This window comes from Solea senegalensis, linkage group LG13 (assembly GCF_019176455.1).
Source record: "Solea senegalensis isolate Sse05_10M linkage group LG13, IFAPA_SoseM_1, whole genome shotgun sequence".
NCBI classification, from domain to species: domain Eukaryota; kingdom Metazoa; phylum Chordata; class Actinopteri; order Pleuronectiformes; family Soleidae; genus Solea; species Solea senegalensis.
The window spans coordinates 21,183,828-21,207,860 of NC_058033.1; the positions used below are offsets into that span (position 1 = coordinate 21,183,828).

Here is a 24,033-nt window from a genome sequence, read left to right on the forward strand (position 1 = left end):
CGTATAAGCCAATCCGATCATTTCTCTCACAATAAATCACTATATTGAACAGTAACGGACATCATTCAGCGTTTAAGGCCAAACATTGAAAGTATTTATACTTTTGTTGCAACAGACTTGTTTTCTAACCCTTTTTTTGGTGACATCTCTGTTTACAAACATACATTGTAACATCTGGTGCAACACATCTCTTGAGGTGTTGCACCAGATGTTGGGTGAGCGCTTACACAGTTACTGACGAGCCTTCACAGTAAAGAGAACATTTGACTCATATTGCATGTTTTTGGACTGGGAGGAAGTCGGACAGGATGCCCACGTACATGCAAACTCCACACAGATAGGCCCTTGCATGAGTTCTGACAATAAATCACAGCAGGCTTAAGACATTTATACTTTTGTTGCAACAAACTTGTTTTCTGACACATTTATTTGGTGATTTTTGTGTTTACAAACTAGATTTTAACATCTGCTGCAAGTATACCCAGATGTTGGGTGAGAGCTTACACGGTTACTCTCTGTTAGCCTTCACAGTAAACAGAAGACTAAGTGAGGATGTCGTCAATACTGTGCTTTCACTTTCTACTCGACACACAAATAATGATCCAGTTTGAAGAAGTCACTGACATCTATGACATAATGATGGTAAAGTTCCCTTTTTTCCCCCGATTGTCAACACAGCTGCTAATAAAAGCCAGTTGAAGGCCTGATACACACTCAAAAATGTTTCCTAGGAAAAACTTGAGTGTAAAACAGCAAGTGAAAGCAATAATCTCAGTTCTTGATAACAGTCAATATTTAAGTGAGCGCATTATGGAATATTAACACAAACACTATCAACAGTTTGTTACAAAGACACGGAGACGGTGCAGAAGTCGCTCTCGGCTGTTCAAATGCAGTCATGTGGTTTCTCAACAACCAGCTGCAGTTTGTGTACTCGCATACTACACACACACACACACGCACACACACAGCTAAGGTCAGCAGTGCCGTGATGAATGCAGAGAGAATTATGTGCAGACTAAGCAAACATTACTCAGCGATGCAGTTGGCAAACACCAAACAGGAAATCCTGTCTCAAGCAGACGACCGCGTGTGTATACGTGTAGAAAACATAAAAACACACGTTAAAAAGGACTTAAATACTGTCAAACAAAACAAATGTAACAGAGACATCAAAGCAGAAGACGGCGGCGACGTTGGTGGTAGTGGGTGGCTGCATTTATTTCCAACAACAGACAGTAAATAGAGCTGCTCTCGTCTGCGCCGTACGAGTGTGAGGCTTGTATGTTTTCCTGGATCTGTGTGTGTCTGTGTGTGTGTGTGTGTGTGTGTGTGTGTGTGTGTGTGTGTGTGTGTACATATACATGTATATACTGGCTTCATGTGTCCGTGTGTGTCCACTGTAACAACGCTCACGTCAAGGTGATCGCTCAATGTTTACAACAGAATGACATCACTGACAACGTCACGTGTGCTTCTTACAAATATCACCGTTAGACAAAATTAGTACATTTTGCATATTAAGCCGCGTAAAGCTCGAGGAAATATTCACATACATTTACTGAGTTAATAGGAAACAGCACCAGAATATTGCATAAGTTTCTATTTATTTAAGACTGGGGTTGTCAGTACCTACGTATATGCAATAATATATACAGTATACAGGTACTCAGTTTTATTGTTATTTATATGTATTATCTGGACTCTTTTCATATAGGGATTTATTCTACTGTTATTTGAAGTCATAAACAAAAAGGTAAACAGACACACCTGCACGACACATCGAGTTATTTAAAAAAAATGTTTTCTTTAAATATACACTGAACTGTTTCAAATATTTGACTGTGGTGCGTCACGCTGTGGTTCTAACCTCTCGTTTCTGTGTCAATAGTCGGAAACAAATCATCTCGGAATCACGACGTTCAAACAAATTGCATATTTATGTCAATATAAAAGTGTCCAAAACAAACAGAATAAAAAGGTCCTGACTGAACATATTTATCTCTCTCACCATCTTTCATTCTTTTCTCCCCCTGTGGCTTCATCATCGTGATCATCATCATCCTCAGTGTCTTTGGTCCATGTGCACAATGTGAGATGGAATGTCAAGAAAAAAAACAACAAAAAAAAACAAGTAAAACAAACACAAAAAAAAGGTGTTGTCGTTGCTATGGTGATGGAAGACAAATCCATGGTCGTGTGTGGGAGGGGCAAACAGCACCCATAAATTAACTGAAAAACAATAAAGAAAAATAAATTAAATGAGTCGACAACAAATGAAATAAATCATACGTTAATAACAAAGACAGATAAAGCAAAGATGAGTCGTGTCACTGTGAGTGTTAGTGAACGGAAAACCTCAGGTCATCTGCGATTAAACAATAAGTTACTTTTTAACGTGTTAAAAAGCAAAGGATAAGTGGGAAAATAACACACAAAATGGAAGATCAGCATTCCTACAGCCTCAATAGTAGAAAGGTCTTTATGTGGCCACAAGGTGGAGCCACAGATCCTCACATAAATCCTTCCTGAGCCTCATACAGTCCAAGAGTAGCGAGTTTCATCAGGAGTGAGACTGTGCTGACTACAAGTCACGTGCAAATCACATCAGGGAAGTTTCATTTAAAGATTCAAGTTCAAGGGACTCCCAACATTCAAGGTCTAACAAACGGCGGCAGATATTTACTGTATTCACAGACTCTGTAAGACCTAAAACAGCTTTACTTCAACAACAACTAAGAGATCATCTTATATCTCGGGTTAAATAAAAACCCAGATCACATACACACGTGTCCTCCTGTGCTACAATGACCTGAAACCAGCACCTAATATCAAATAAAAATTTTGTTATGAAGTGAAATTAGGGCTGAGTAATCGTTTGGTCCATAAAATGTCCGAAAATGTCAAAATATGTCAGTGTTTCTCAAAACCTAGAAAGGACGATGTTCTCAAACGTCTCGTTTTAATGATTTCTTTGTTCTATGGAGCAAAGAAACCAGAAAATATTCACATTCAAGAAGCTGAAAAAAATCAGTAAAACTTATTTTAAGTCCTTAAAAATACTCAAAGCAATGAATCGATTGTCAAATAAAAATTATTTAAAAAAAAGTTTTTTTTCTTTTTTCATGGATCTAATATTTAGTTTCTGGGAACTTTACAGTAGATTAAAGAGACAGAGGTTGTTAGTGTTATATAATATATAATAACTGGTCACTGAAGTTAAGCCCAGATATCTAAACATCGCCATCAGTCACCCTCTGATATCTGTACGCACCATCGGCATAAACCTATTAAAAACAGGCTGTGTTCTGCCCTTTAAAGGGGACATATTATGCAAAATCAACTTTTTAACCATTTCAATACTTATATTTGGGACTCTGGAGGCCCTACCAGTCGCCAAAGTGTGGAAAAAGAATACTCAGTCATGTTTTCGTGGTCCCCCTTAGTGTAAGTATAGGCGATAAAACACTCCATGTTGAATTCCCTGCGCTTATGACGGCAGCATGCGCATTTCACCGCGAATGTTACCGCCCACCAGTAAGTTTACTTGGAGAGCTCCACCTTAGCTCCACCTTGTCCCTGCGAGAGTGCAGGCGAGGGAGGAAGAGCGGTATTATGTCAACGCGGAGGGACAAGTGTGCTGTTGGTGGCTGCACAGTGGAGCACAGTGTTTTACAGAGGATTTTATATATGAAGCTAATGTGCCGGATAAAGTCAGCAAACGTGTGTTCGTGTGTTCGCACCACTTCGCATCAGACTGCGGCCAGCGGTTGCCGTATTTAGTCAGGGGACGTATTTCACCGACGTACAAACACACACATTGTTAAGAAAAGGTCACACAGAGCTCATAACTGACCATTCTGACACGTCCTAATTAAAAATATTTGTTCAGTACGTCCTCCATGACCGGAGCACAGACTCAGTCTGATACAGTCATATACAGCAGCTGTTTATGCAGCTCGCCTCGCGCTGCTGGCGATCAGCGGTGGCGATCAGCGGTGCTGTTCCTAAGTGTTTTTAACTGATTCACAGTTGGACAGTGTTCGGCTCGGTCCTTATGTAGGACGTCTCTTCCTGTGACGGCACTCTCGCTGTTTTTCGCGCACGCTGCCATGTTGATATTGTCAGAGAACTAGTGGAGGGAGGGGGAGACGAATAGAGCTGTAAAGCGCTGTAAAGAGGACAAATCAGAAACCCCCTGGAAGAAGTGGGTGTGTGTTTGCCTGTGTCATATTTGCATATAAAGGGACCATGCACGAAAACCGACTGTTCTGAAAGGGGCGGGCTTAGCAGGGTTATTGAACTGCTATGATGCTTCATCCTTATGGTATTTTGACTAAGGCATGTCACTGACATGTTCATTAGGACACCAGTGAACTATTTTAATTTGGGGAAATAGGGTATAATATGTCCCCTTTAAACAGCAGCAGCCATTACTGAGCCAAGCTTGCCATTGTCTCACAGAGAGGGTTCACTGCCTCCTCCCTGGACATCCTGAATAATTAGAGCGGAGCCAAAGAGAAAAGGGGGAAAGAACAGGAAATGTTAAGCTTGGGCCAGACAGAAAGGGAAGTTTCCTCAGCGCATGCCAGGCCTTTAGAACGGCTGAAATACTTGCGTGTTGGAGATAAGTTGACAAAAAAACCCAGCAGAGCACATTCAACGTAAGGTTCATTAGTGTGAAGCAGAATAAAAAAAAACATGCACCTTAAAGACTCGGAGAAGGAAAAAGACAAAGTTAGAGGAGAGAACTGCATAGAAATAGGGAGAAAGAAATCATTTCAGGATTTAAGTCAAGTGGATTAGTCAGAGAAGGAAAAGAAGAATGAGGTGAGTGTGTGACAGAGAGGAGGGAGCGCCTTACTTTTTCTTGTCCTTGTCCTTTTTGAGGGGCTGAGATAAAGACAGCGTCTCAGCTGCCACCTTCTTCCTGTTGAAGGCGTTCATCTCCTCCTCCAGGTCCCTCCGCTTCTCCTCCACCTTCCTCTTCTCCTCCTGATGCATTCGCTTCAGCTGCTCAAACTTGTCATGCAGCTGCAGAGAGGGAGGAGAGAACAAGACAAAGATATGAGATAACAGATGGACGGCACTGATCCTTTTTTTTTCCCTTCCTCTCTTGAACAATCGCGTGTTATGTAACAGAAGGGTTTGGAGTTTAAAAAGCTCTAAAAACATCAAACATCAGCATGAAGGATCTGCCTAGCAAACGTCTGATTCTGGGTGTTTGGGTGTGTTTACTGCGCAGTCATTTGCCCAGACTCACCTCTCTCTCCTTCTCCTTCAGCTCCGCTTCTGTCTCTTTGACTTTATTGACAAACATTTGTCGCATTTCCTCCTCCTTACGCTGCAGGTCCCCCAGGAACTCTTTCCGCTTGGCCTCATACGTCTCTTGAAGACTGGAGAGAAGAAGAAAGGATGACAAGGATGAAAAGGATGGAATCTAATTTTAATTAGAGCGGGTGCTGTCTCTGTGCACAATAGAAACTCTGTCTCGGTCTCTGTCTCTACCTGAACGGCTGACTGTCAGGATCTGTGTCTTTGAAGCCCATCTCCTCCAGCTTGCAGCGTCGGTACAGCTCGTAGTGGCGGGCGTGGGTCTGCTCCCTCAGATCCTCCATGTTGACCCTGATCAACATTTCCCTGAGCTTCACAAAGTCGCAGTGGCTCTCATTCTCAACTGTGGACAAACAGAAACAGCAGCACAGCTGTTTATTTACAGCACATGACAGACACGACACGAAGTAAAGTTATTCTACACTTTGAGTCAGAGCTAAATGAATTTGTGTTGGGTAAAAGACAGCAAGAGCAGAGCAAGGGAAGCATCATTTCCATTCAGATGAAACCTTCTAAACCACAGGTCACCTCATTTAACTGCACTTAAAATTAAGAGGATGAACATCTTTGTTACGTTTGAGTCCAGAAAAGAGGTCAGTGTGGGGCAATCACATGACCAGAGAATCTGTGCTTGATGAGAAAAATACTTTAAATTGTTGTATTTAACACCGTTTAATATCTGTAGAAACCGGAGCAGTGGAGGATGATGGGATGTTTAGGCTCTGAGAATGTGAAGACAGTAATGAAATGACAATGCTCGGTTATCGTAGCGTTTAGCTTCTCCTCATGGAAAACCACGGTGTGTCAAAACAACTCAAACATCCCATTGAGGGTAATAAGATCATTTTTGTCATTAAATGGAGTCGAAGAAGTTAATTAACTACCAACTCCTCCTCTTCTACTTCCAACATATTTGGACCCAAGCTTTAAACTATAAACATGAAATGATAGCGGTGATGCAGCTGGGTAAAATCACTCTTTTATTTTTATAGCTCCACTTTGCTGGCTAACCACACATCAGTAGAGGGAGAGTTAAAAACAGAAATCCGGGCTGCATGTTCACTTAGCATCAAATTAAGAGTCTCTTTGCATTGTCCCCCTGCTGAGAGCTAAAAAGAGGGCCAGTCCTCTCTCTGACTGCTACGCCCTCAGGAAATCTGAGCGCACACACACACACGAAAAGAAACACAGCTGCCAATCAAATAAAATTATCTCTGAGCATCAGCCCTGCATTGGAATGTTTTGCTTTTTTATGAATTACAATGTTGAATGGAGAGAGAAAAGCTCAATATCTTGAATTACACTTTCAAAGTCAAGATATGTAATAAATGAATGACAAATTCTGCTTATTAATATTGTGGCTTTTGTGAACGTGTTCAGGTATCGTCAAGTTACTGAGAATGATTTTATGGATTCTGAGGACATCTTCATGACTTCACAGACAAGTAAACCAATAAAGGAACTTTGCTGACGTCCACTAAGAGTGTGCAGATTATCTAAATATGTGTTGTTGTATACATCAATTTGTGCAAAGACAACACTGATGTAACTGTAAATTTGACCAAAATGCAGCTAAAACATTTTACTCTTTGGTCCATCGATAGGAGCAACATTGCAACAAAGTGAGGTCAACAGCAAAGCACAACCTTCCAAACATAAATGGCATATTTCTTGCACATAGTCTAAATAGTTTCACATTGTCCATAATTTAAGCTTTGACAGGTGCTTGTTAACTGTCATCTTGTTGTGCCTTCTTCTTCTTAAAGGCAACAAGTCACCACCACAACCTGTTCTGTAAACATGTTTTAAATATTGACATATTCACAGCAGCCTGCAGAGAAGAACCATGGGTTTGCTGATACATCACAGAAATCTTTGAGTTCAGAGAAAACACAGCATTCCTCTTTGGATCTCACCAAAGACGAAAAAGATAAACACCTCCTCCAAACGACTCTGTGTCAGTGCACAGCCCATCCTCTGTCTTCTCTTCAAGTCAATGGAAATTTCCCATGGCTCTTAAGAGAGGTTACCATAACCCATCTCCATGACATTTGGCATCTACAGACTGTTTCCAGCGATACACAACCCTCCTTTCAGTCAGCCGAGTGTCATAACACACAGACACTTCTGTCTTCCTTTGGCCCCCGTCCTCCACACACACTGTGTGCCATCAGTTTGCAAGCGTGCCCGACAATGAGCAAAGCAGTTATCTTGTATTACATCCCATTAGACACTAATATTTGCTACCAAACAGAGGTTCTATTCAATTTGTATTAAGGGGCATTGTGACTTCTCATTTGTTCACATTTGGCTGAAATAGAATTCCTTTATGAACGCGTATTCTTGACGTGCAGCATCAATATTTCTGCCTAACATTTCCCATTTTCTCCACTGCTGTTGAAAAATGATAAACTCAGGAATGTCCCCGTTGCAAATTGAGACAAACCACAGAGAAATGACAGTGAAGTCGAGATAATGTCTTGCAGATTGTTCAATTCACTGTGACACTGGACTGGACTGCAGCATCTTAGTGACTGATGGAGCCCCAGAGGGACGCATCCCCCGATGAGACACACAGCGGCAGACATTATAAATAACTACAGCGTCTTCCGAGGATTGAGGAATGAGAGTGGTCAGAGGACGAGCGAGAGGGAGAGCAGCGAACAAAGAGGGGGAGTTAATGAGAGGCAGAAAGCATCAGTGAGAGTCTAACTCCCATCTGAGCTGTATATATTCTCACGGCACAACTCCAAGCCAGGCTTTATTAAATTAAATGAAACCGTTAACTCTGTTTAATTGACGAAGTGCAGCAGAATGAACCTTGGTAAAACAAAAGGTCCCCAAATCCCTGACACAACAGGTGATCTTTGCAGGGGGAAAGGTGTTTAACAGCATATACTCGGCATCACATGCAGGCCATTTCCTTTAAAAAATAGTCACTCACTCGCCCTTCATTTCAGCGTCACTCCACATGGAGTCACACTCGCAGCTGTGCAGGGTGCTTCACATGGAGAGGGAGGTAAAAATAAACAGGAAAACCAGAGGACGCACTCGCCACTTTGCCAAAAGCAGGAAACATCGCTCACCATGGATACTGACAAAATAGTCATGCATGTATATGTATAAAACAGATCCCACACGTTAGAGCTGAAGCAATTACTCGATTAATCGTTTTGAAGCTTTTTTTTTCAAGATTTCTGATTGTTTCCGCTTCTCAAACGTGAATATTTTCTTTGTTTCTTTGTTTCTTTGCTCCATAAAACAAAGACATCATTAAAAGTCCATCATTTTGGTTTGTTGACAAAAACAAGACAAAATGACAAATACTCATCAACATTTTTTGGATTTCTGATATTTTATAGACCAAGCGATTACTCTAAACTAAACTAAACTAAACTTAAAGCAGGAAGGTGCTACTTTGTCCATTCTCTTGCACGTGTGTTGTCAGGTAAAGTTGAGCAGCATGTGTTTATCAATACAGGTTTTGGTCTTTGGTTCTTCTCAGGGTTACGGGTTATTTACATGATCGACTCACCTCTTGTTTCTTAACCAATTATTTGGATATCTAGTCTTTAAAAATGATATGAATCCTCCACATGAACAGAGAAAACAGAGTCAAGCCCACAGGGGCTGGAGAGACTCTGAGCCATCTATTTCCTCTAAAAATATGACACACCCATGACCGCATGAAATCCCTGAAGAACCCTGATACATGATGCAATCTCATTGTGCATTTGCTGGTTAACAGGCCTCTGGAATAATAATGTGCCATTACCACATAATACCACATTGAAATGTACCAATTAAATTCCCGCCACAGTAGGTTGTAAACAAACTAAAACACCAGAATGAATTATACCAGGGCAACATGACTATAAATCTAAGGATTTGGGGTTCTATAGGCAATGATGATGTCCGACTTATTCCCATTCATTACTGTATCGCTGTTTGATTGAATGGATAACTGTTTTAAACCATTTTTGCGAATTAAACCAGACACATCAGCTGCTTCATGCGCTCACCGTTGCATTTTCCGCGAGTTAATCGTACATCAAACGGTTCTCACCTTGCACAACGCCCCAGGGATACTGCCTGGCCCTCACGGTTTTGTTCCCCACTTTGACCTCTTCCACGCTCCCCACCACAGCAAACGGCAGATGGGCCTGCACAGGGGGGGAAAAAGTGTGGGATAAAAAGTTCACAATGTCGCAGAGGCAAACGGAAGAATCAACAGAAGCTTATATCTGTAAAAACAACAGCGTGAACGTTTCCAACATCCACAGAAATCTGTATTTTTATTCAAACTAAGGGACCGTCGTCTCATTTACAGTGGCTTGTAATTTTCTGGTATCTCTCCCCGTAAAGCACAAACACTGTTTGTTGATGTTTCGATTGGGAGGACCCCCGTAGCGCCTGATATTGCATATTGTGCGCTTGAATCCAAAGGAAAACCTTTTTCCCACCGTGGCCGTTGCCTCTCTTATCTTTGGCAAACAGACCACACCAAGGCGCAGAGTAACCATGCTGACAAATGAGCTGCTGCAGAGCTCTGTTTTTAGTTTAAATGCGGCCGTGTTGTGGCTGTAAGGCCGTTTCTGTTGCAGTGATTAAGCGCGCACACACACACACACACACTTTCTAAATGCACCAGGAGCTATGCCCTGGCGACAGGAGCGAGGCATCGTGAGGGGAAAAAAGTGCCCGACGGGAACCTCAAAAATTAGGTGGTGATTTGGAACCAGCTGGCTGTTTACAGCTCAGAGGAACACGCTGTTGCGTGTGGGCGCTGATGTAACTGACTATGAATAGACGGGGGGGATACTGTACAAGCACTGCCTCTGTAAGAACCAGCATTATCTTTTTTATCCTCGTGAGAATGTAGCTTCTCCATTTATTTACAATATCTGTATGTAATTAGTTTATATTGACAAGGAAAAACATACTATACTGGTATATTTAGACAGAGCTGGTGTATGTATCACATTTGTGTATAATATACTATATCACCAAGCACATGCACATGTTAATTAACAATAATAGTGTTTTTGTCACGTATGCAGTGACAGATTTGTTTGATTTCAAAGTGTCTAAGCAAGAGAAACTTTAACATTTGGGAACATGTGTTAAAAAGCAAATAAAACTGTGTCAACACACGCTGCCATTAACAGATGTTTAACACGTGTGCTGCTACAGACACGACAGTGCAAGTCTACAGACACACAGAGCTCCAACCGCACGTCACGACTCACATTCATGGAGGAGTTGATCTCGCTGACCGCTTCGTCGTCGGTCGGGAACTGATAGATCTGCACGCCGTTGCTCACCAGCTCGCTCATGATCTTTATTTTGAATTTATGGAGCTCGCTCTTGGAGATTGTGTCCGCTTTGGCGATGATGGGAATGATGTTGACCTGAGGAAAAGAAGGCAAAGAATCATTTAGGTGGCTGTCCCCTTATTCCAAACATCAGTCAGAGTCGACTGAGACTCGTCAGATTGAGGATTTGTTTTTCCCCAGATGGAGCTGCAGTAGTTCATTCTACTCTCTAGGAAATAATAGCATGATTGCTTTCTGTCTGCTGGGAGAAGCAGGAGTCTGGACCCAGGGAGTCTGTGAGAGCAAATTAATACCAACTTACGACGATAATACAATTCAGTGGTCTTTATGGCAATTTCAATTAGTGTAGCACAAATTTAATTTGCAGCTACTGAAAGTGAACATTACTGTTCTCTACTATGAAATCAACTATTGGTATGTGATTTTATTGGTCAAAACAAATCCTTAAATGTGTACAGTCGCAAAAGCAAGATCCAATTAAGACCGAATTTACAAATATAAACCAATCATGTCTCAGAAAAGCATACAAGCCCATCTGCAGCGACGCCACACAGCACATGAGCACAGTCAGAACTCCAATAGATAAATCAAACAAACAAACAAACAAACAGTGATTAAGAAAACACACATACAATAAGCAGCAGATGTGCAGAAATAAACAGAAAACAGCTGTGTGGCAGTATGGATTACACAGAAGTGGGGTGGATTCCTGCATATTATCATTTACATACTGCACAAGAGCCACAGCTTGTTAGGAGTCAAATTACAGGCTCATAATGCTTCATTTTTAAACATCAGTTTAGTTCAATGCTGTGTTGCCAGTTTCTTGAAATGGTCAGTGAGGAGGGAGGGGAATATTTGAGTGATATTTGTTATAATTTCCCATAACTGGGTTTTCCCAGCTGGCCGCAGAGAGTATTCTTAAATAGCACAGAGTGTTTGTTCAGTGCGACCAACTTAAAAATGACAGACATGCAGCTGTAACCACATCAGAGCAGCTTATGTGAGATAATCACACAAATAACATTGACATTAACACAACTTTTTGTGTTAATCTTACATTTAATCATAACTGAGGCGAATGGAACTGCAATTCAAACTAAATTCTGTTTGACTACAACTCCAGCCCGATGACCTCTGCAAATCATATGATCAACAAGCAACGGTGAGCTCTTTCTTTAAGAAAAATCTACATTCAAAACAAAGGAGACTTCTTTCAATCTCCTCAACTTTCCTCCACTGCTGGGCCTTCAAAGATCCTCTGTGGGGAGGGGGGGGGGTTGGTGAATCATCCCCAGTTTACAAGAAAAACACCATTGTCTGGCCTTGACAACAAAATCAACAGTCTGCTCCTCCTTGTCAGTTTCCGTGGCTTTTTCCTGTGACAGTGCACTCTGGCAGACAAGGACAGCAGTTCTCCTCATTTATCTCCTGTTTCCAGATTGAGGCTCAGATTTTGGCACATAAATGCTATCATTATCATGGATGTAATTTAGCACAAAACAAAAATATCTGTCTGTGGGACAACCAGTTTGAAAGTGCCACCCCCACAGCAAAGAGACAGATTAGTCGTGACCATTCGCTGGTTTTATATCTCTATTTTTACTGACTAGATGGTCATTTATTAGATAAATGAAAAATAACCACCGTTCTCGTCCACCTGCAGCCATTTAAAGCTCAGACAAACAAGGAAAGAAAGAAAGTGCAAATGCTGATGTGTTGAGCAGCTGCTGCAAATATTCTCTTCCCTTTCTAGAGAAAACCACTGCATTCATCCCATCAAGCCTGTGAAACTAAATATCCACACTGCGGTCACTCAACACTGGCTCGGTTTCTGATGAAACAGTGGTCGCAGTGCACACTGTGGACAGAGCGCTAGGGCAGAGCCACTGAGGTCAGACTGGTGTTTACTGTGGCCACCCACCCGGGCTAAAACTTAGTCCTTTGTTGCACTGACACTTCTGTAAATCCTGAATGTGTTAGAGGAGAAGAGAAGAGCCCGTTTCCAACCTTACTGGAATTTTAGAATCAGCAAACGGTGCAAAGAGGGGGAAAAAAAGTCACCGTGGGGGTTTGGTCCATATGAAAGAATGTGGAAAGCTGCTTTGCTTTCACACATTAGGTGAGACGATCGCATGTAAAGCTGCTGTGTGCCAGCCAAATTAACTGTGCCTCTGTGGTTTATATAAAAAAGGGGAAAGAATATCATATTTAGCACCAGGTAAGCTGCCATGGCTCGGTTCAAAGAAAGGGATAAAGAAAGTTGGCCGGTGTGTGCTGTGGTGATTTGTATGAGGAGACATTTGGTCGACGCAGGGTGGCAGGTTTTGTTTCGCGCTGTTGGCTGGTGAAGACGGTACAGGAGCAACAAACAAAATCCTTGATTCTGGATCCAAGACTTTTCTCTGACGACAGACGGCTATTCTGGTTTTCTCAAGGGGATAATTAAGAGCAGTGGAGGTGTTCCTGTCATTGTTTTCATCTGTGGTTTATGCCTTAAAAACACTGGCCCTGGTGAATGTTTGGTGTTTTGGATGATTGTTCGTCTCCCTGTGTTGGACCCCACCATTCGCCCTATATCAGCTGGGATTGACACCAGTGGTCCCGTGACCCTCATGTGGAGGATAAAGCAGTAGAAGATGGATGGATGGATGGATGGATGGAAGTAGCTATGGTCATTGTTTTGAATCAGGAGACATGTGGCAGAGCTGTGCAGCCGTGCGTTGATGGTTGGCAGAGGAACCTGACCATCTGCTCAGTTTTGGATTTATTATCAAAGCATCGACAGACACAAGCGAGGGCGACTGTGGCCACTTTGTCACTCCCCCACAGCAGTGACATCATTAGTGTTCGTATGCAGTACACTGAGAGAGTGTGGCAGCATTGAACAAGCCCTCAGTGGCAGGGAACAGTAAATCAGCACGAGTAATGGAATTCAATAAGTGAACAGTACAGTTTTATGACTGGATGTAAAAAGAAAAAAGCATACGCACATTAAATCATACAAAGTACAACATGAATCGGTCGAAGCTCCTTGTATATGGAGGGACCGTGTTTGCTCAAAGTGCAAAAATTAGGAAATTGCTGCTAACCCTAACCCTATTACGTCTTTGAATAATAATTCATTGCTTTTATTTGTTTACACATTGGTTGGTCTATGAAGCCAGCAGGTTTATGTCTTACTGAAGTCCAGTTCAGGTCACATGTGTTAACACAAATTATTATTAAGTAGATCTGAAAAGGACAGGAAATGTGGTGAAATTGAAGATATCACTACCTGTGAATGCCTCTGAAATATAACCTGTGCCAGTCCAGTTAGATTTTTTCAGCTGCCCAAACCAATGATGTATCTACAGTCAGTCACACGTCAGTTACTCAGGTTAACACATGCTGAGATGTAAAGGAAAAGGTTTCCTCTTCACGCTGCTTGCTCATTTTAAAAGCTTGTAGAAACTACAACGTGTTGAAATGTTTGCATTTCAGTAAACAATCCCAAATGCTCTTCCATTATTGCCTTAAGCACGTGAATAAAATCATATTTTCACATTTTGAACCGTATCTGCCTCTTCCTCGGCACTTGAGGAACATGTGCTCTCCACATTTTCCACACTTTGACACACGATTGAAGATCAAACGCCACGTTGAACGGTCTCAGCCGTGTTTATCACACCGAGCGATTCTCAACAAAAAAAATAGTTTATCGAAAAACGTCAACATGATAAATTCATTCAAGCGTGTTATGCAGTGGTATAAATACACGACATGTAAACAAATGTGGTGGGTAGCAGCACTCAGCCTTCAACAGAAACATTCAATGTGAAGTCTGGTAAGAACCAAACCATAAAAATGCAAAGTTACTCCAGCTAAATTCCTTTATGTGGTTTCCATGACTCTGTGCTTCTGCATTAACCCTCACCACCTCCTGCCCTTTCCTTCTTTCATGGTCCAAGTGTTGTTGTGCTGAGATTTCCTCCACTAGACGAGCCAGAGATTGTGCCTTTGGCGAGTTGAACTCATTGGATGAGTGGCATAGAAGCACTAACCAATAATCACAAGAGAAATGAAAATATGACACTATTGGATATTGCGTAGCCACGCGTTGACCTATAAACAGCGAGTTTGCTGTGAATGTTCCGTTTCGAAAGCAGTAGTACACATTTTTATTTTATGGAAGAGAATTTAGAAAATGTGACAAGCCTGTTTAAAGTGTTAATCTTTTCATATGCAGGGCTTACGGAAGAATCTGGAACCTCAGACTTTTTTCCACAGAAACAGCCAAAAACAGTACGTTCACGCCAAAAAAATGGCATGTGTCTTGATATCCTATACACTAAAATGGAAACCCTTGCACGTTCACTTCATGGCAGTGTTTTTTTATTCTTTATTCTTTATTCTTTGGAGACACAGAGTCCACACCCGTGCACACAAAGATCGGGGATCTCCTCGTCTCAGAAAGACGGAGGTCAGATTTCAGAAACACTCATATTGTTCACTGACAATGGGAAACGACTGGGAGTGGGAGAGTGGGAGAGTTTTTTGCCAGAGGGGACACATGTCGTCTATATTGTGTTGATGTGTGTTTGTGTGATGACTGGGCGTACCTTGCTGTCCAGTTTCTTCATGGTGACAAGGTCCAGGGACTTGAGGGAGTGTCCCGTTGGAGCGATGAAATAAAGGCAGATGTGAATCCTGGTGTCGTGGTAGTTGAACAGCGAGCGCTTGATCTTCAGCTCTTCCTGGAGATAGTTTTCAAACTGAGTGTCGATGTAGTCGACGATGGGCTTGTAACTGTCAAAACAGAAAGAGAAAGAGACACTTGAGTGACGTGAATGATTAAATGCCCAGATCTCAGCATGGAGTCGTACGACTTAGTGCTGCATGAAATGTGTCTGGTTTATGAGAGTCTGCAAAGCATTTCTGTTCACACTAACAGAGCTGCAATCTTTGAAGGTCGCTTAATGTATTTTAGAAGTACTTCTAAAGCAAATTAGCTTCTCATATAGCTGACTTTGATTAAACATTCAATTAAAAGTCACCTTCCGGAGACTTTCCAGGACTGCTGATTTAGTAAGCTTCACAGTTTGTTTCTTGAACGAACAATCCAGCTGTTTTTCCCACTGCTTTCACTGGTAAGATTCACAAGCACACAGCTAAGTTTTAACGTTCTCTGTGTGATCCAGAACAGTTTAAAAACCAGCAAAGGAAACTAAGCAACTAAGTTATAAATAAACCACACTGCTTACAAGTAAACTCAAGTCAAAACCCGTGTATTCCACATTCTCAGCTCGGACCATGTTTACAGTCATCTGTTCTCTCCCTTCACATCTATCTTCAATCGTCTCTGTGGAATGCACCAACTTTGACCTCTGGAAGCTCGCTCTGTGTGCATTTACAGTCTGCTGCAGGAGTCTGTCCTCCAGCATGTTGGTTTTTGTACGGGCCAAGAGAGAAAGTTGCTATCAAAGGGCGTGAGAGTGCTGCGGAGCACGCCATTCCACAGCTGAATGTCAAAAGGCATCCACTTCCTCTGTATCGCCGTCCCACTTGTCCTATTTTCATCCTACTGAGAAAACTAGAATGTGTGGACGTCTGGAGGGATATCAGTTTGGAGTTTAAGACGTAAAACATCCACAGTGTTTGTTATGTTTCTATGACAAAGCTGAAGACGGGACTAGAGTCGATCTTCATGGTCACTGTGTTTACCTGTCCTCTTTGTTGATCTGATCGCCAAAGCCGACGGTGTCGACGATCGTCAGTTTGAGGTGGACGTTGCTTTCTAGCAAGTCGTAGGTCCGTGGCCGCAGATACACGCCGTTCTGGTAATGGCTGGCCTCTTCGTTTTCAAACATGGTGTTGAAAAGTGTGTTCATTAACGTCGACTTGCCAATACCGGTCTCCCCTGTGGATGGTGGGAGAGACACGACAGACAGGAGACAGTGCAGGAGAGTTAAGTTACTTAATTACTCCAGGTCTCCAGGGAAGTGATTCATCAGCTTTCAGACAGGGCTTTTAACTGCAACACCTGGGAGGCCAGGTCAGGAAAAACATTCATGTGAAAAAATAAAACAAGCAGTAATGACATGGCATATACGCCACTTCATGTACACAATCTGTATTTGGTACTCACCTACACAGAGGATGTTAAAACAAAATCCCTGAGTGACCGATTTACTGACCAGTTGGTCAGGGAGGCTGTCGAATCCAACATGGCCACCCAAACTCAGGTTACGCTTCTCTTCATTCTGAGGGACACAAACAAAACAGACAAATCTAACGTGAGGTAAAGTCATTAGTGAGCGAGGTAGGAAGAGCTGGGTGGCACAGAGGCTGACGTTTTCACATTCCTGCGCAGATGAACATCAAAAGGCCAAGATGTTCAATTTGCAGACGCAAAACTCATTAAACCAACACGAGTGACGGCGTGCGCTTTAAGAACCATTCTTCACAAGCATAGAAGACACTTCCACACACTTTAACAGAACGAGTGAGTCTTAGAAGACTTTCCTTTCTTTATGGTTCCTGCCACAATCACACACTGTAAGAAAATAAATGTGATATAGACATGATAAGAAACCGTTCATCTTCATTTAAATCCAATTGTGTTGTCATCACGCTTTCCAAAACTATCACATCATCGAGTCAAGTGACGAGCGGCACAACACAAATCTGTGAACAATAACGATTGGCAATCACCGCAGCAGCTACTGTCGTTTATTAACACATGGGAGTGGAGACACATAAAGACAACTGATACACAACCAGCCCAACCTTTTATCTCCCTTTACCTCGACTGAATCACAGACAGTCGGTGGGAGGAGACAAAGGGGTGGGGGAGGTAACAGACATCACCTTGAGATGAATGGGGCCACCCGAGCTCGTCTGGCTCAGCCACGAAGGACTGCATATTTGAAGGGTGATGTCACAGAGCGCAGGCAGCCAGAGCTCGGCTGAACGCAGCTCGACCGTGCTCGACTGAGGCTGTGCATGCATCGACGATGAGTTACAAGCCTGAAGTAACTGTATGTGTAGGTGTACAAGCACGAATGTGTGCCCTTTTGTGCGTGATAGAGAAAATGTGATGTGTCAGGCATGAGAGCGGAAGTAATCTGACCTCAGCTGAGACAGGCAATACTCAGATGACCTGAGCAGCAGGGCACTGTCACTGACAGTTCATCAAACTCCATGAACACGTGTCCAATTAAAACAAATCCATACGAGCTGTACGTCTGCTGTAAACGTCACTCAACGTGATGCCGGTTGTAAAACAACCAGCGAAATGAAGAAACGTCCTGAAAGTTCCAAAAACAGTTCTCCGTAGCGACACATGTGGCCATCAATAGACTTCAGCCTCGTCTTTATGTTTGCACTCGCAGGTGCTCACAGCCGCTTATTCCTAAGCAAACAACAACTCACCTGCTTCTCACTGCTTCAGTAACAAAGGCCAGAACGCAGTGGTTGATGTTTACCCCTGAGGGCATCTGGGAGCTCGCGTAACATTACACCTTCTAGATTTTTGGGGAAAAGCTGACCCGACTCTTATAAATCAATCTACCAGGTCATTTTAAGCAATAAAAGGGAGTTGCGTAAGGTCTAACTTTTTAAGACAGGTGATGATCTGTTTGATGCATGAATAATCTTACATGTAGCCCATTTAATGCTAGAAAAATGCTCAAATTCTCCTGATAGCGTCACTAAATTAAGTTGTCTGTCTGTAGCCCTTGTAATATTCTAATAAAAATGGACAAAACAGACAGTTTCTGTGGCGTACCTGTCACTAAACCTTTTTTTTTATACAGGTGATTCAGACAGGATGTAGTCAGTATCAACAAAGCTGTCTGACAGTGAACGTAATGCGTAATTTGAAGGCGGTCGTGGCTTTGACGAGAGGACAGACAGGAATGAATGGAGGACGTATCGGTTCAGACTTCTATTACACTGGATTTTAACTTCTTTTTTCCCCCAAAATAATTTATTGATGTCTATCCAGACATGAAGGGAACTTCACCAAATGGCATAAATAATTCAATTATGGACTGAAGATTAAAATGCATAGATTTAGTGTGGGAATAGGATGGTGGTCACCATTTTTTTGGTTTGCAATTCACTGTGAAACAACCTCAGTGATTCCCTGTGGTATTCAGCTCATGGAGATATTAAGATGGAGTAAGTGAGCTAGGAGGAGGACGAGGAGGAAATGACCTCTTCTATCTTGCCAGGAAGGAAACCAGTGCAATAACACATAAAGAGGTGTTTCAAATAATACAAGTTGACAATTAACATTTGCCCTTGCTTATCCCAGAGAGGATATAAATAAAGAGTGTCATGCTGCTCATTCATCTCCAACACCCTATTTGGTTAGGTGTCCATTTTCACACGCACGCACATTACTGTACTTCTTGCTCGAGGGCAATTTGACAATATATCATGTCTAAGTGGGAAAGTTTGGAAATTTACACTTGAGGTCATGTGCTTCAGTGATGTATGGCTGATGTCAGGGGAAACTGGTGTTATAATCAGTGAAACTTGGATTGTGTGGAAGTTGTTCCTCAATATTATGCTCAAATCCTACTTGATTTTATCAACAACACCCGACATGCAGCTCCTCTTTGTTCCTAATTTGAAAAGAGCACGACAACACCCGTCTGCACATACAGGATGTAAAACCAACAGACAGGAGCAATTAGGGAAACTGCGAGGAATTTGTCAGCCCTCCTACCCGAGCCAGTACAGAAAAAGTGAAGTCTAGCAGCATGAATTATGACAGGAATGACTTGTCTACCCCGCCTTTTGCCCTCCATCAGCTCAGATTGGCACCAGAACGCCCACGACCCTCATGTGGAGCGTAAAGCTGCAGGAAAACGGCCTGGCGCTAAAGTAACAACACAGTCCTCGGGCCACTGTGTCACCACCACACCAACAGGAAACGAAGGCAGTGAGCGAAATGAGGCACAACTCACGTGGGCTGCGTCACAGAGTTGTGTGATGCGGTCCACGTGAGCTGTGGGCTGCTGTCACACAGTTGTGCGACTGTAGCTGGGCCAGAGACAAACCACTGGTCAGCATTCTGTAGATGCAAATAACAATGTTAAAATATAAATCAATGTAGTTGACATCCTTTAGTTCATTCACTGTTATTAGCCGGTATTTGTTTAAAAATTGACACGATTAAAAGCATGCTGAATTAGCCATTAGATTATGCTAGGTTCAGCACAACAATAAACAAAAGGTAAAGCATCCCATAAGGCACCCAGCTGTGACAACATCTCTCCCAAGTTGAAGAGTTAAATAAATACAGCAGCACGTGACACGGGTTTAACCTGACAACTGAGGACAGAAGCAGGATCACTTTATGGAAAGAAACCTTTTACATAAACAATCGTGATATGAGCTGAAAATCTCTCTCAGTGTGGGGAACTCATCTTTCACCACACTGTGGTTGTTAGTCAGTCACCTCTTCAGCTTCTGGCCTCCGTCTCCATCTGACTTGTGTCTGACCTGCATTTGCAGCTTCTGTCTCACTGACTGAGGACTGAGCCTCCACCTCACTCACACACACACACACACCACTGCAGCTGAAGCTTCGGTGCAGGGGACAAACACAAACAGATATTTACAATAACCTGATGTGCACAAAGTGTAGAGTTGGTTTGCTTTGATTTTCCAGATCAAATGCGATGCTGAATTCCATATATTTGAACACTTAAGTCACATACTGTGTATTAATTCATGTATTGTATGATCCTCTATGTGATTTTAAGCTAAAATAGGAGAACTAACTTCCTCCTTTCTCCCAACTTATCATTTTGAAATGAAAATGTTTGTTGTGTCACTGTCTTGATTTGGGTTTTAGCATCCTGAGCTGCAGTCTAGGTCATATTTTTATTAATCTGGCCCTATCTGTTCTATCACACAGCAATGGTGCTAACTTTATTTCCCCATCTTGGACCTGAGTGGACAACAATACAGACTTTAAACAAACTTTAAAGAACGAGGACAAACTAAGAAACGGAGCTCATACTCACTGTGAGCAAAAAACTTTATTTAGTGTCATAAATAAAGAGAACGAGAACATGTTATAACTTAAGTGGTAAACCACATGTGAAGTGGATGATGCTGCTGCTGCTGCTGCTGCTTCCTGTCCAACTGAAAGTGTAAATGTAAATGTAGCTTCATGTCCTCTAAAGTGTCACCGTGTGACGACTGATAAGTCATTGTTTCTGGGGACAAATCGTCCAACAGGATATATGTTTATTTGCAGTATTTACAATCCAACCACACCTAAAGGTGCTGCCCTTATCTGCAGCTACAGCCATTCTCCTGCTGCTACTTGTGCTGGTGGAGGTGTTGCAATGGTAAAAATGTTGACGGTTGAGATGAGGGAGATGTCTGGAAGGAATCCATCAATACTGATGCCACTGATATACATCCATAAAAGTGCATTTATTGCTCTGTGGATTCTCCCACACTCGTGCGCTACAATTGCACGGCCACTTATTGCTCGGCGTGACCACTCGTCTACTGTACGCCAGTCACAACAGACGGAAAAACATGAGTGAAACAAGACAGACGTAGAGACAGGAGCCATTTTACGACAGTTCATCTTCACGTGGGCCTGTGAAAAGTACACCGTTTGTTTACCGCCACTGAAGTGTCAAATAAAAGTCTGATTCCAGTGAACACATTTCAGTCTTCTGTCAGTTATGTGATAAGAAGCCAAAAACTTATTATGGATTAGAGGGGGAAAGTTGCCAGCATGTGGTAAACTGTTCTCTCTCTCTCTCACGTGTGTGTGTGTGTGTGTGTATAAGGCTTTCACGTATGCCAAGAAAAATGAAGAGCATTCTCCTTCTCAGATCGACACTATAGTATTGCACATAATAGAATACTCAGGGCGGTGAACTGCACACACTAAACATGTGAATTCACTTAAACCTGACATACATTTGCCAATTTTTGACACTTGTTTTGACTCAAGGAAACTGTAAACTCAACTCCTAAAACTGTTTTTTTGTATATATATCTTTTTTCTTTCCGTCTTAGTTGGCAACATTTGGCTTTACCAGCTAATGCTGAGTCAGATAAAATGGGTTTTAAATAAATTAGCTCAGACGTGACTTGCAAGGTTTCTTGCATTGCAATATCCATGAGGTTAAAAACATCCAGAATTTAATTAATCAGTCGATTATTTTCTCGATCAATCGAACAACAAATGTCTTGTTTTGTCCATAAACCAGAATGATTCTGATTTCTTTGTTAAATGGAGCAAAAAAAAACAGAAATTATTCTAATTTAAGAAGCAGAAAAATGTGAAAACTAGTTTCATTTAGTAAATCGATTAATCCGGTAATTGTTTCAGCTCAAAAACAACATAAGGGCCCCTTTGAGCTGCTGGTTAATACAAAACATTGAAACAAGCCACATGACTGTGGATGGATTCATTGGGTCTAACTTGTGACCTAAAGAATATGTTAGAGTTTCTCTCACACAGCTGGACATGTGGTTAAAAATACAGCACTAAGATGCAACTTTTTTTGTGTAATGACATCGAAACTCTTCGTTTAGCTTGTGCGAGGACTATTTAAATCAGAGCGCATCACAATTCTGAGCCACACACACACACACTGGCCTTTGAAGGAACGTCGACATATTCTAAAGATGGATATTGACTTATCACCACAGACCACAGCTAAACTGTCATTATACCGGATTTAACAAAGTCGCCTCCAGGCAACTCTGGCCTGCATGTTATTTGTAAAGCTAACAACGCCGATGACACACGGCAGTCAGTGAAAAATCTGACCTAAAAACTGATCAACATGACACAGGCTCTGAGCAATATGGGAAAAGCAGGGATTATGGTTCAAGGATTAGACGAGGGTGTTTTAAGTCACAGGGTGTGTTTAAATATTAAACGCAGGATTATACCGATTTATCTACTGAGAAATCGGTAAGTGCACAGCAAATATATAAATACAGTACTTACAGGATGACATTTTAAGTTCAAGCCTTTAGGAACAATCCCTTTATTTGCAATTGCATGCACTGTAACTTGCCTTTAACACTTTATGACACTCATTTAATTACATGCATGCAGTGGACAATGCTCTTCGGGGTCATTAAGCACTGTACACGCTAAACACAGTATGTTACAGGCAGTGTCATTACATAACCAATCCAACAAGCAGGCCTCCAGCTACACACTCCAGTTCAATCAGTGGGTGAAGGGGAAAAAAACAAAACAATCAAAGCTGTAGGCTGTATCGATCATCTCATGCAGCTCTGGCCTAGATAGTTATCCCAACACTACAGCTTCCACTGGATGAGATTGATGTGGGGCCAACAACGCACCCAACCACACATCCCCATCAATAGCTACACATCATTACCAGCGTTTCCCATTTTACGCAAACTGCCGGACTCTCATGAGCGTGTTCAATGTGGTCTCACTTAGTTCCCAAAGTTAGACAGGAAGTCAGACTGTCAGGCAACTATGCTGCTCCCAACAAACCGGCCTGTTTCACTGCATTCCCCGCATTTTTCTCATTAATCAGCCGTTCCAATTTCGTATTCCAGCGGAGACGTTTTAGAAACCGCTAGGCTGCATTATCCTCTGGAACCTAATTTTCAAAGTCATCTGGCAAATCAATCCTGCATCTCCTTTTTGGCTAATTTTCTTTATGGACATGTGTTGCACCAGTAAGTAGAAGGAGTGGCCTTAATCTCTTTATTCTGACAGATCAGTGCTGGTCACTATCCAACTGTTCCAAAAGGTTTATCACCCCACGGAAATCTCCTGCCGTGCTTTTGCACTGTCGCTATAATATAGATTTTCCATGACATATGCTCCGTTGGGTGACATTTGTGAACTTTTCCACATAAATAGCTAGTACAGGGGGGCGAGACGTGTCGTCTAAGAAACACAAAAGCTTTTGCTTGTGTGCCTCATAGTTTACCTTACAGTAAAGCGTCTGAATGTTTAGCCAGAGTTCAATGTTTCTACACTGTATTTCAGTCAAATCTTTTCATTTTTCCTTGAATGTTAAACTTTACAGAAAATTGCTTTTAATAAAATGTGTAAGCAACAATTATTCACTGAATTATTGACTTTTAAAAAAGGATACCAACTTACTGTTGTTACTGTCCATTTGCCCACATCCCTCACATAATAGCTAGTTATTTCTCTAAGGCTATGTTTAAAGTGAAGGCTAATGGGATTTTCTGTCAAATCAAACTGTCACTGTTAATTTCAAGGGATCAAATTGGATTTGAGTGTCCAGACAAAGCCAACCAATCAGCACGGGTCGTTGGTGAATCATCTTGCACACATGAAAAACTCTTCCCGGCTGCAGTCATGGTCAGTTCC

General features: G+C 42.0%; 1 protein-coding gene across 2 annotated transcripts in view; it reads right to left on the reverse strand.

Moving 5' to 3' along the window:
* The window catches only part of sept8a (septin 8a), a 28,498-nt gene that overhangs the window by 3,166 nt on the left and 1,299 nt on the right, over positions 1-24,033 (reverse strand). The window contains exons 2-10 of one of the 2 annotated variants that reach the window (XM_044041438.1): positions 16,798-16,912; positions 16,374-16,569; positions 15,272-15,458; positions 10,584-10,745; positions 9,401-9,497; positions 5,509-5,677; positions 5,264-5,396; positions 4,865-5,034; positions 1,201-2,232 (exon numbers count right to left, since the gene is read on the reverse strand). In XM_044041438.1, the coding sequence (XP_043897373.1) occupies positions 2,229-2,232; positions 4,865-5,034; positions 5,264-5,396; positions 5,509-5,677; positions 9,401-9,497; positions 10,584-10,745; positions 15,272-15,458; positions 16,374-16,569; positions 16,798-16,912 (1,233 nt within the window). In that variant the 3' untranslated portion in view covers positions 1,201-2,228. Of the gene's footprint in view, positions 1-1,200; positions 2,233-4,864; positions 5,035-5,263; positions 5,397-5,508; positions 5,678-9,400; positions 9,498-10,583; positions 10,746-15,271; positions 15,459-16,373; positions 16,570-16,797; positions 16,913-24,033 lie in introns of those variants that run through there. The other variant, XM_044041437.1, reaches the window with a different exon arrangement.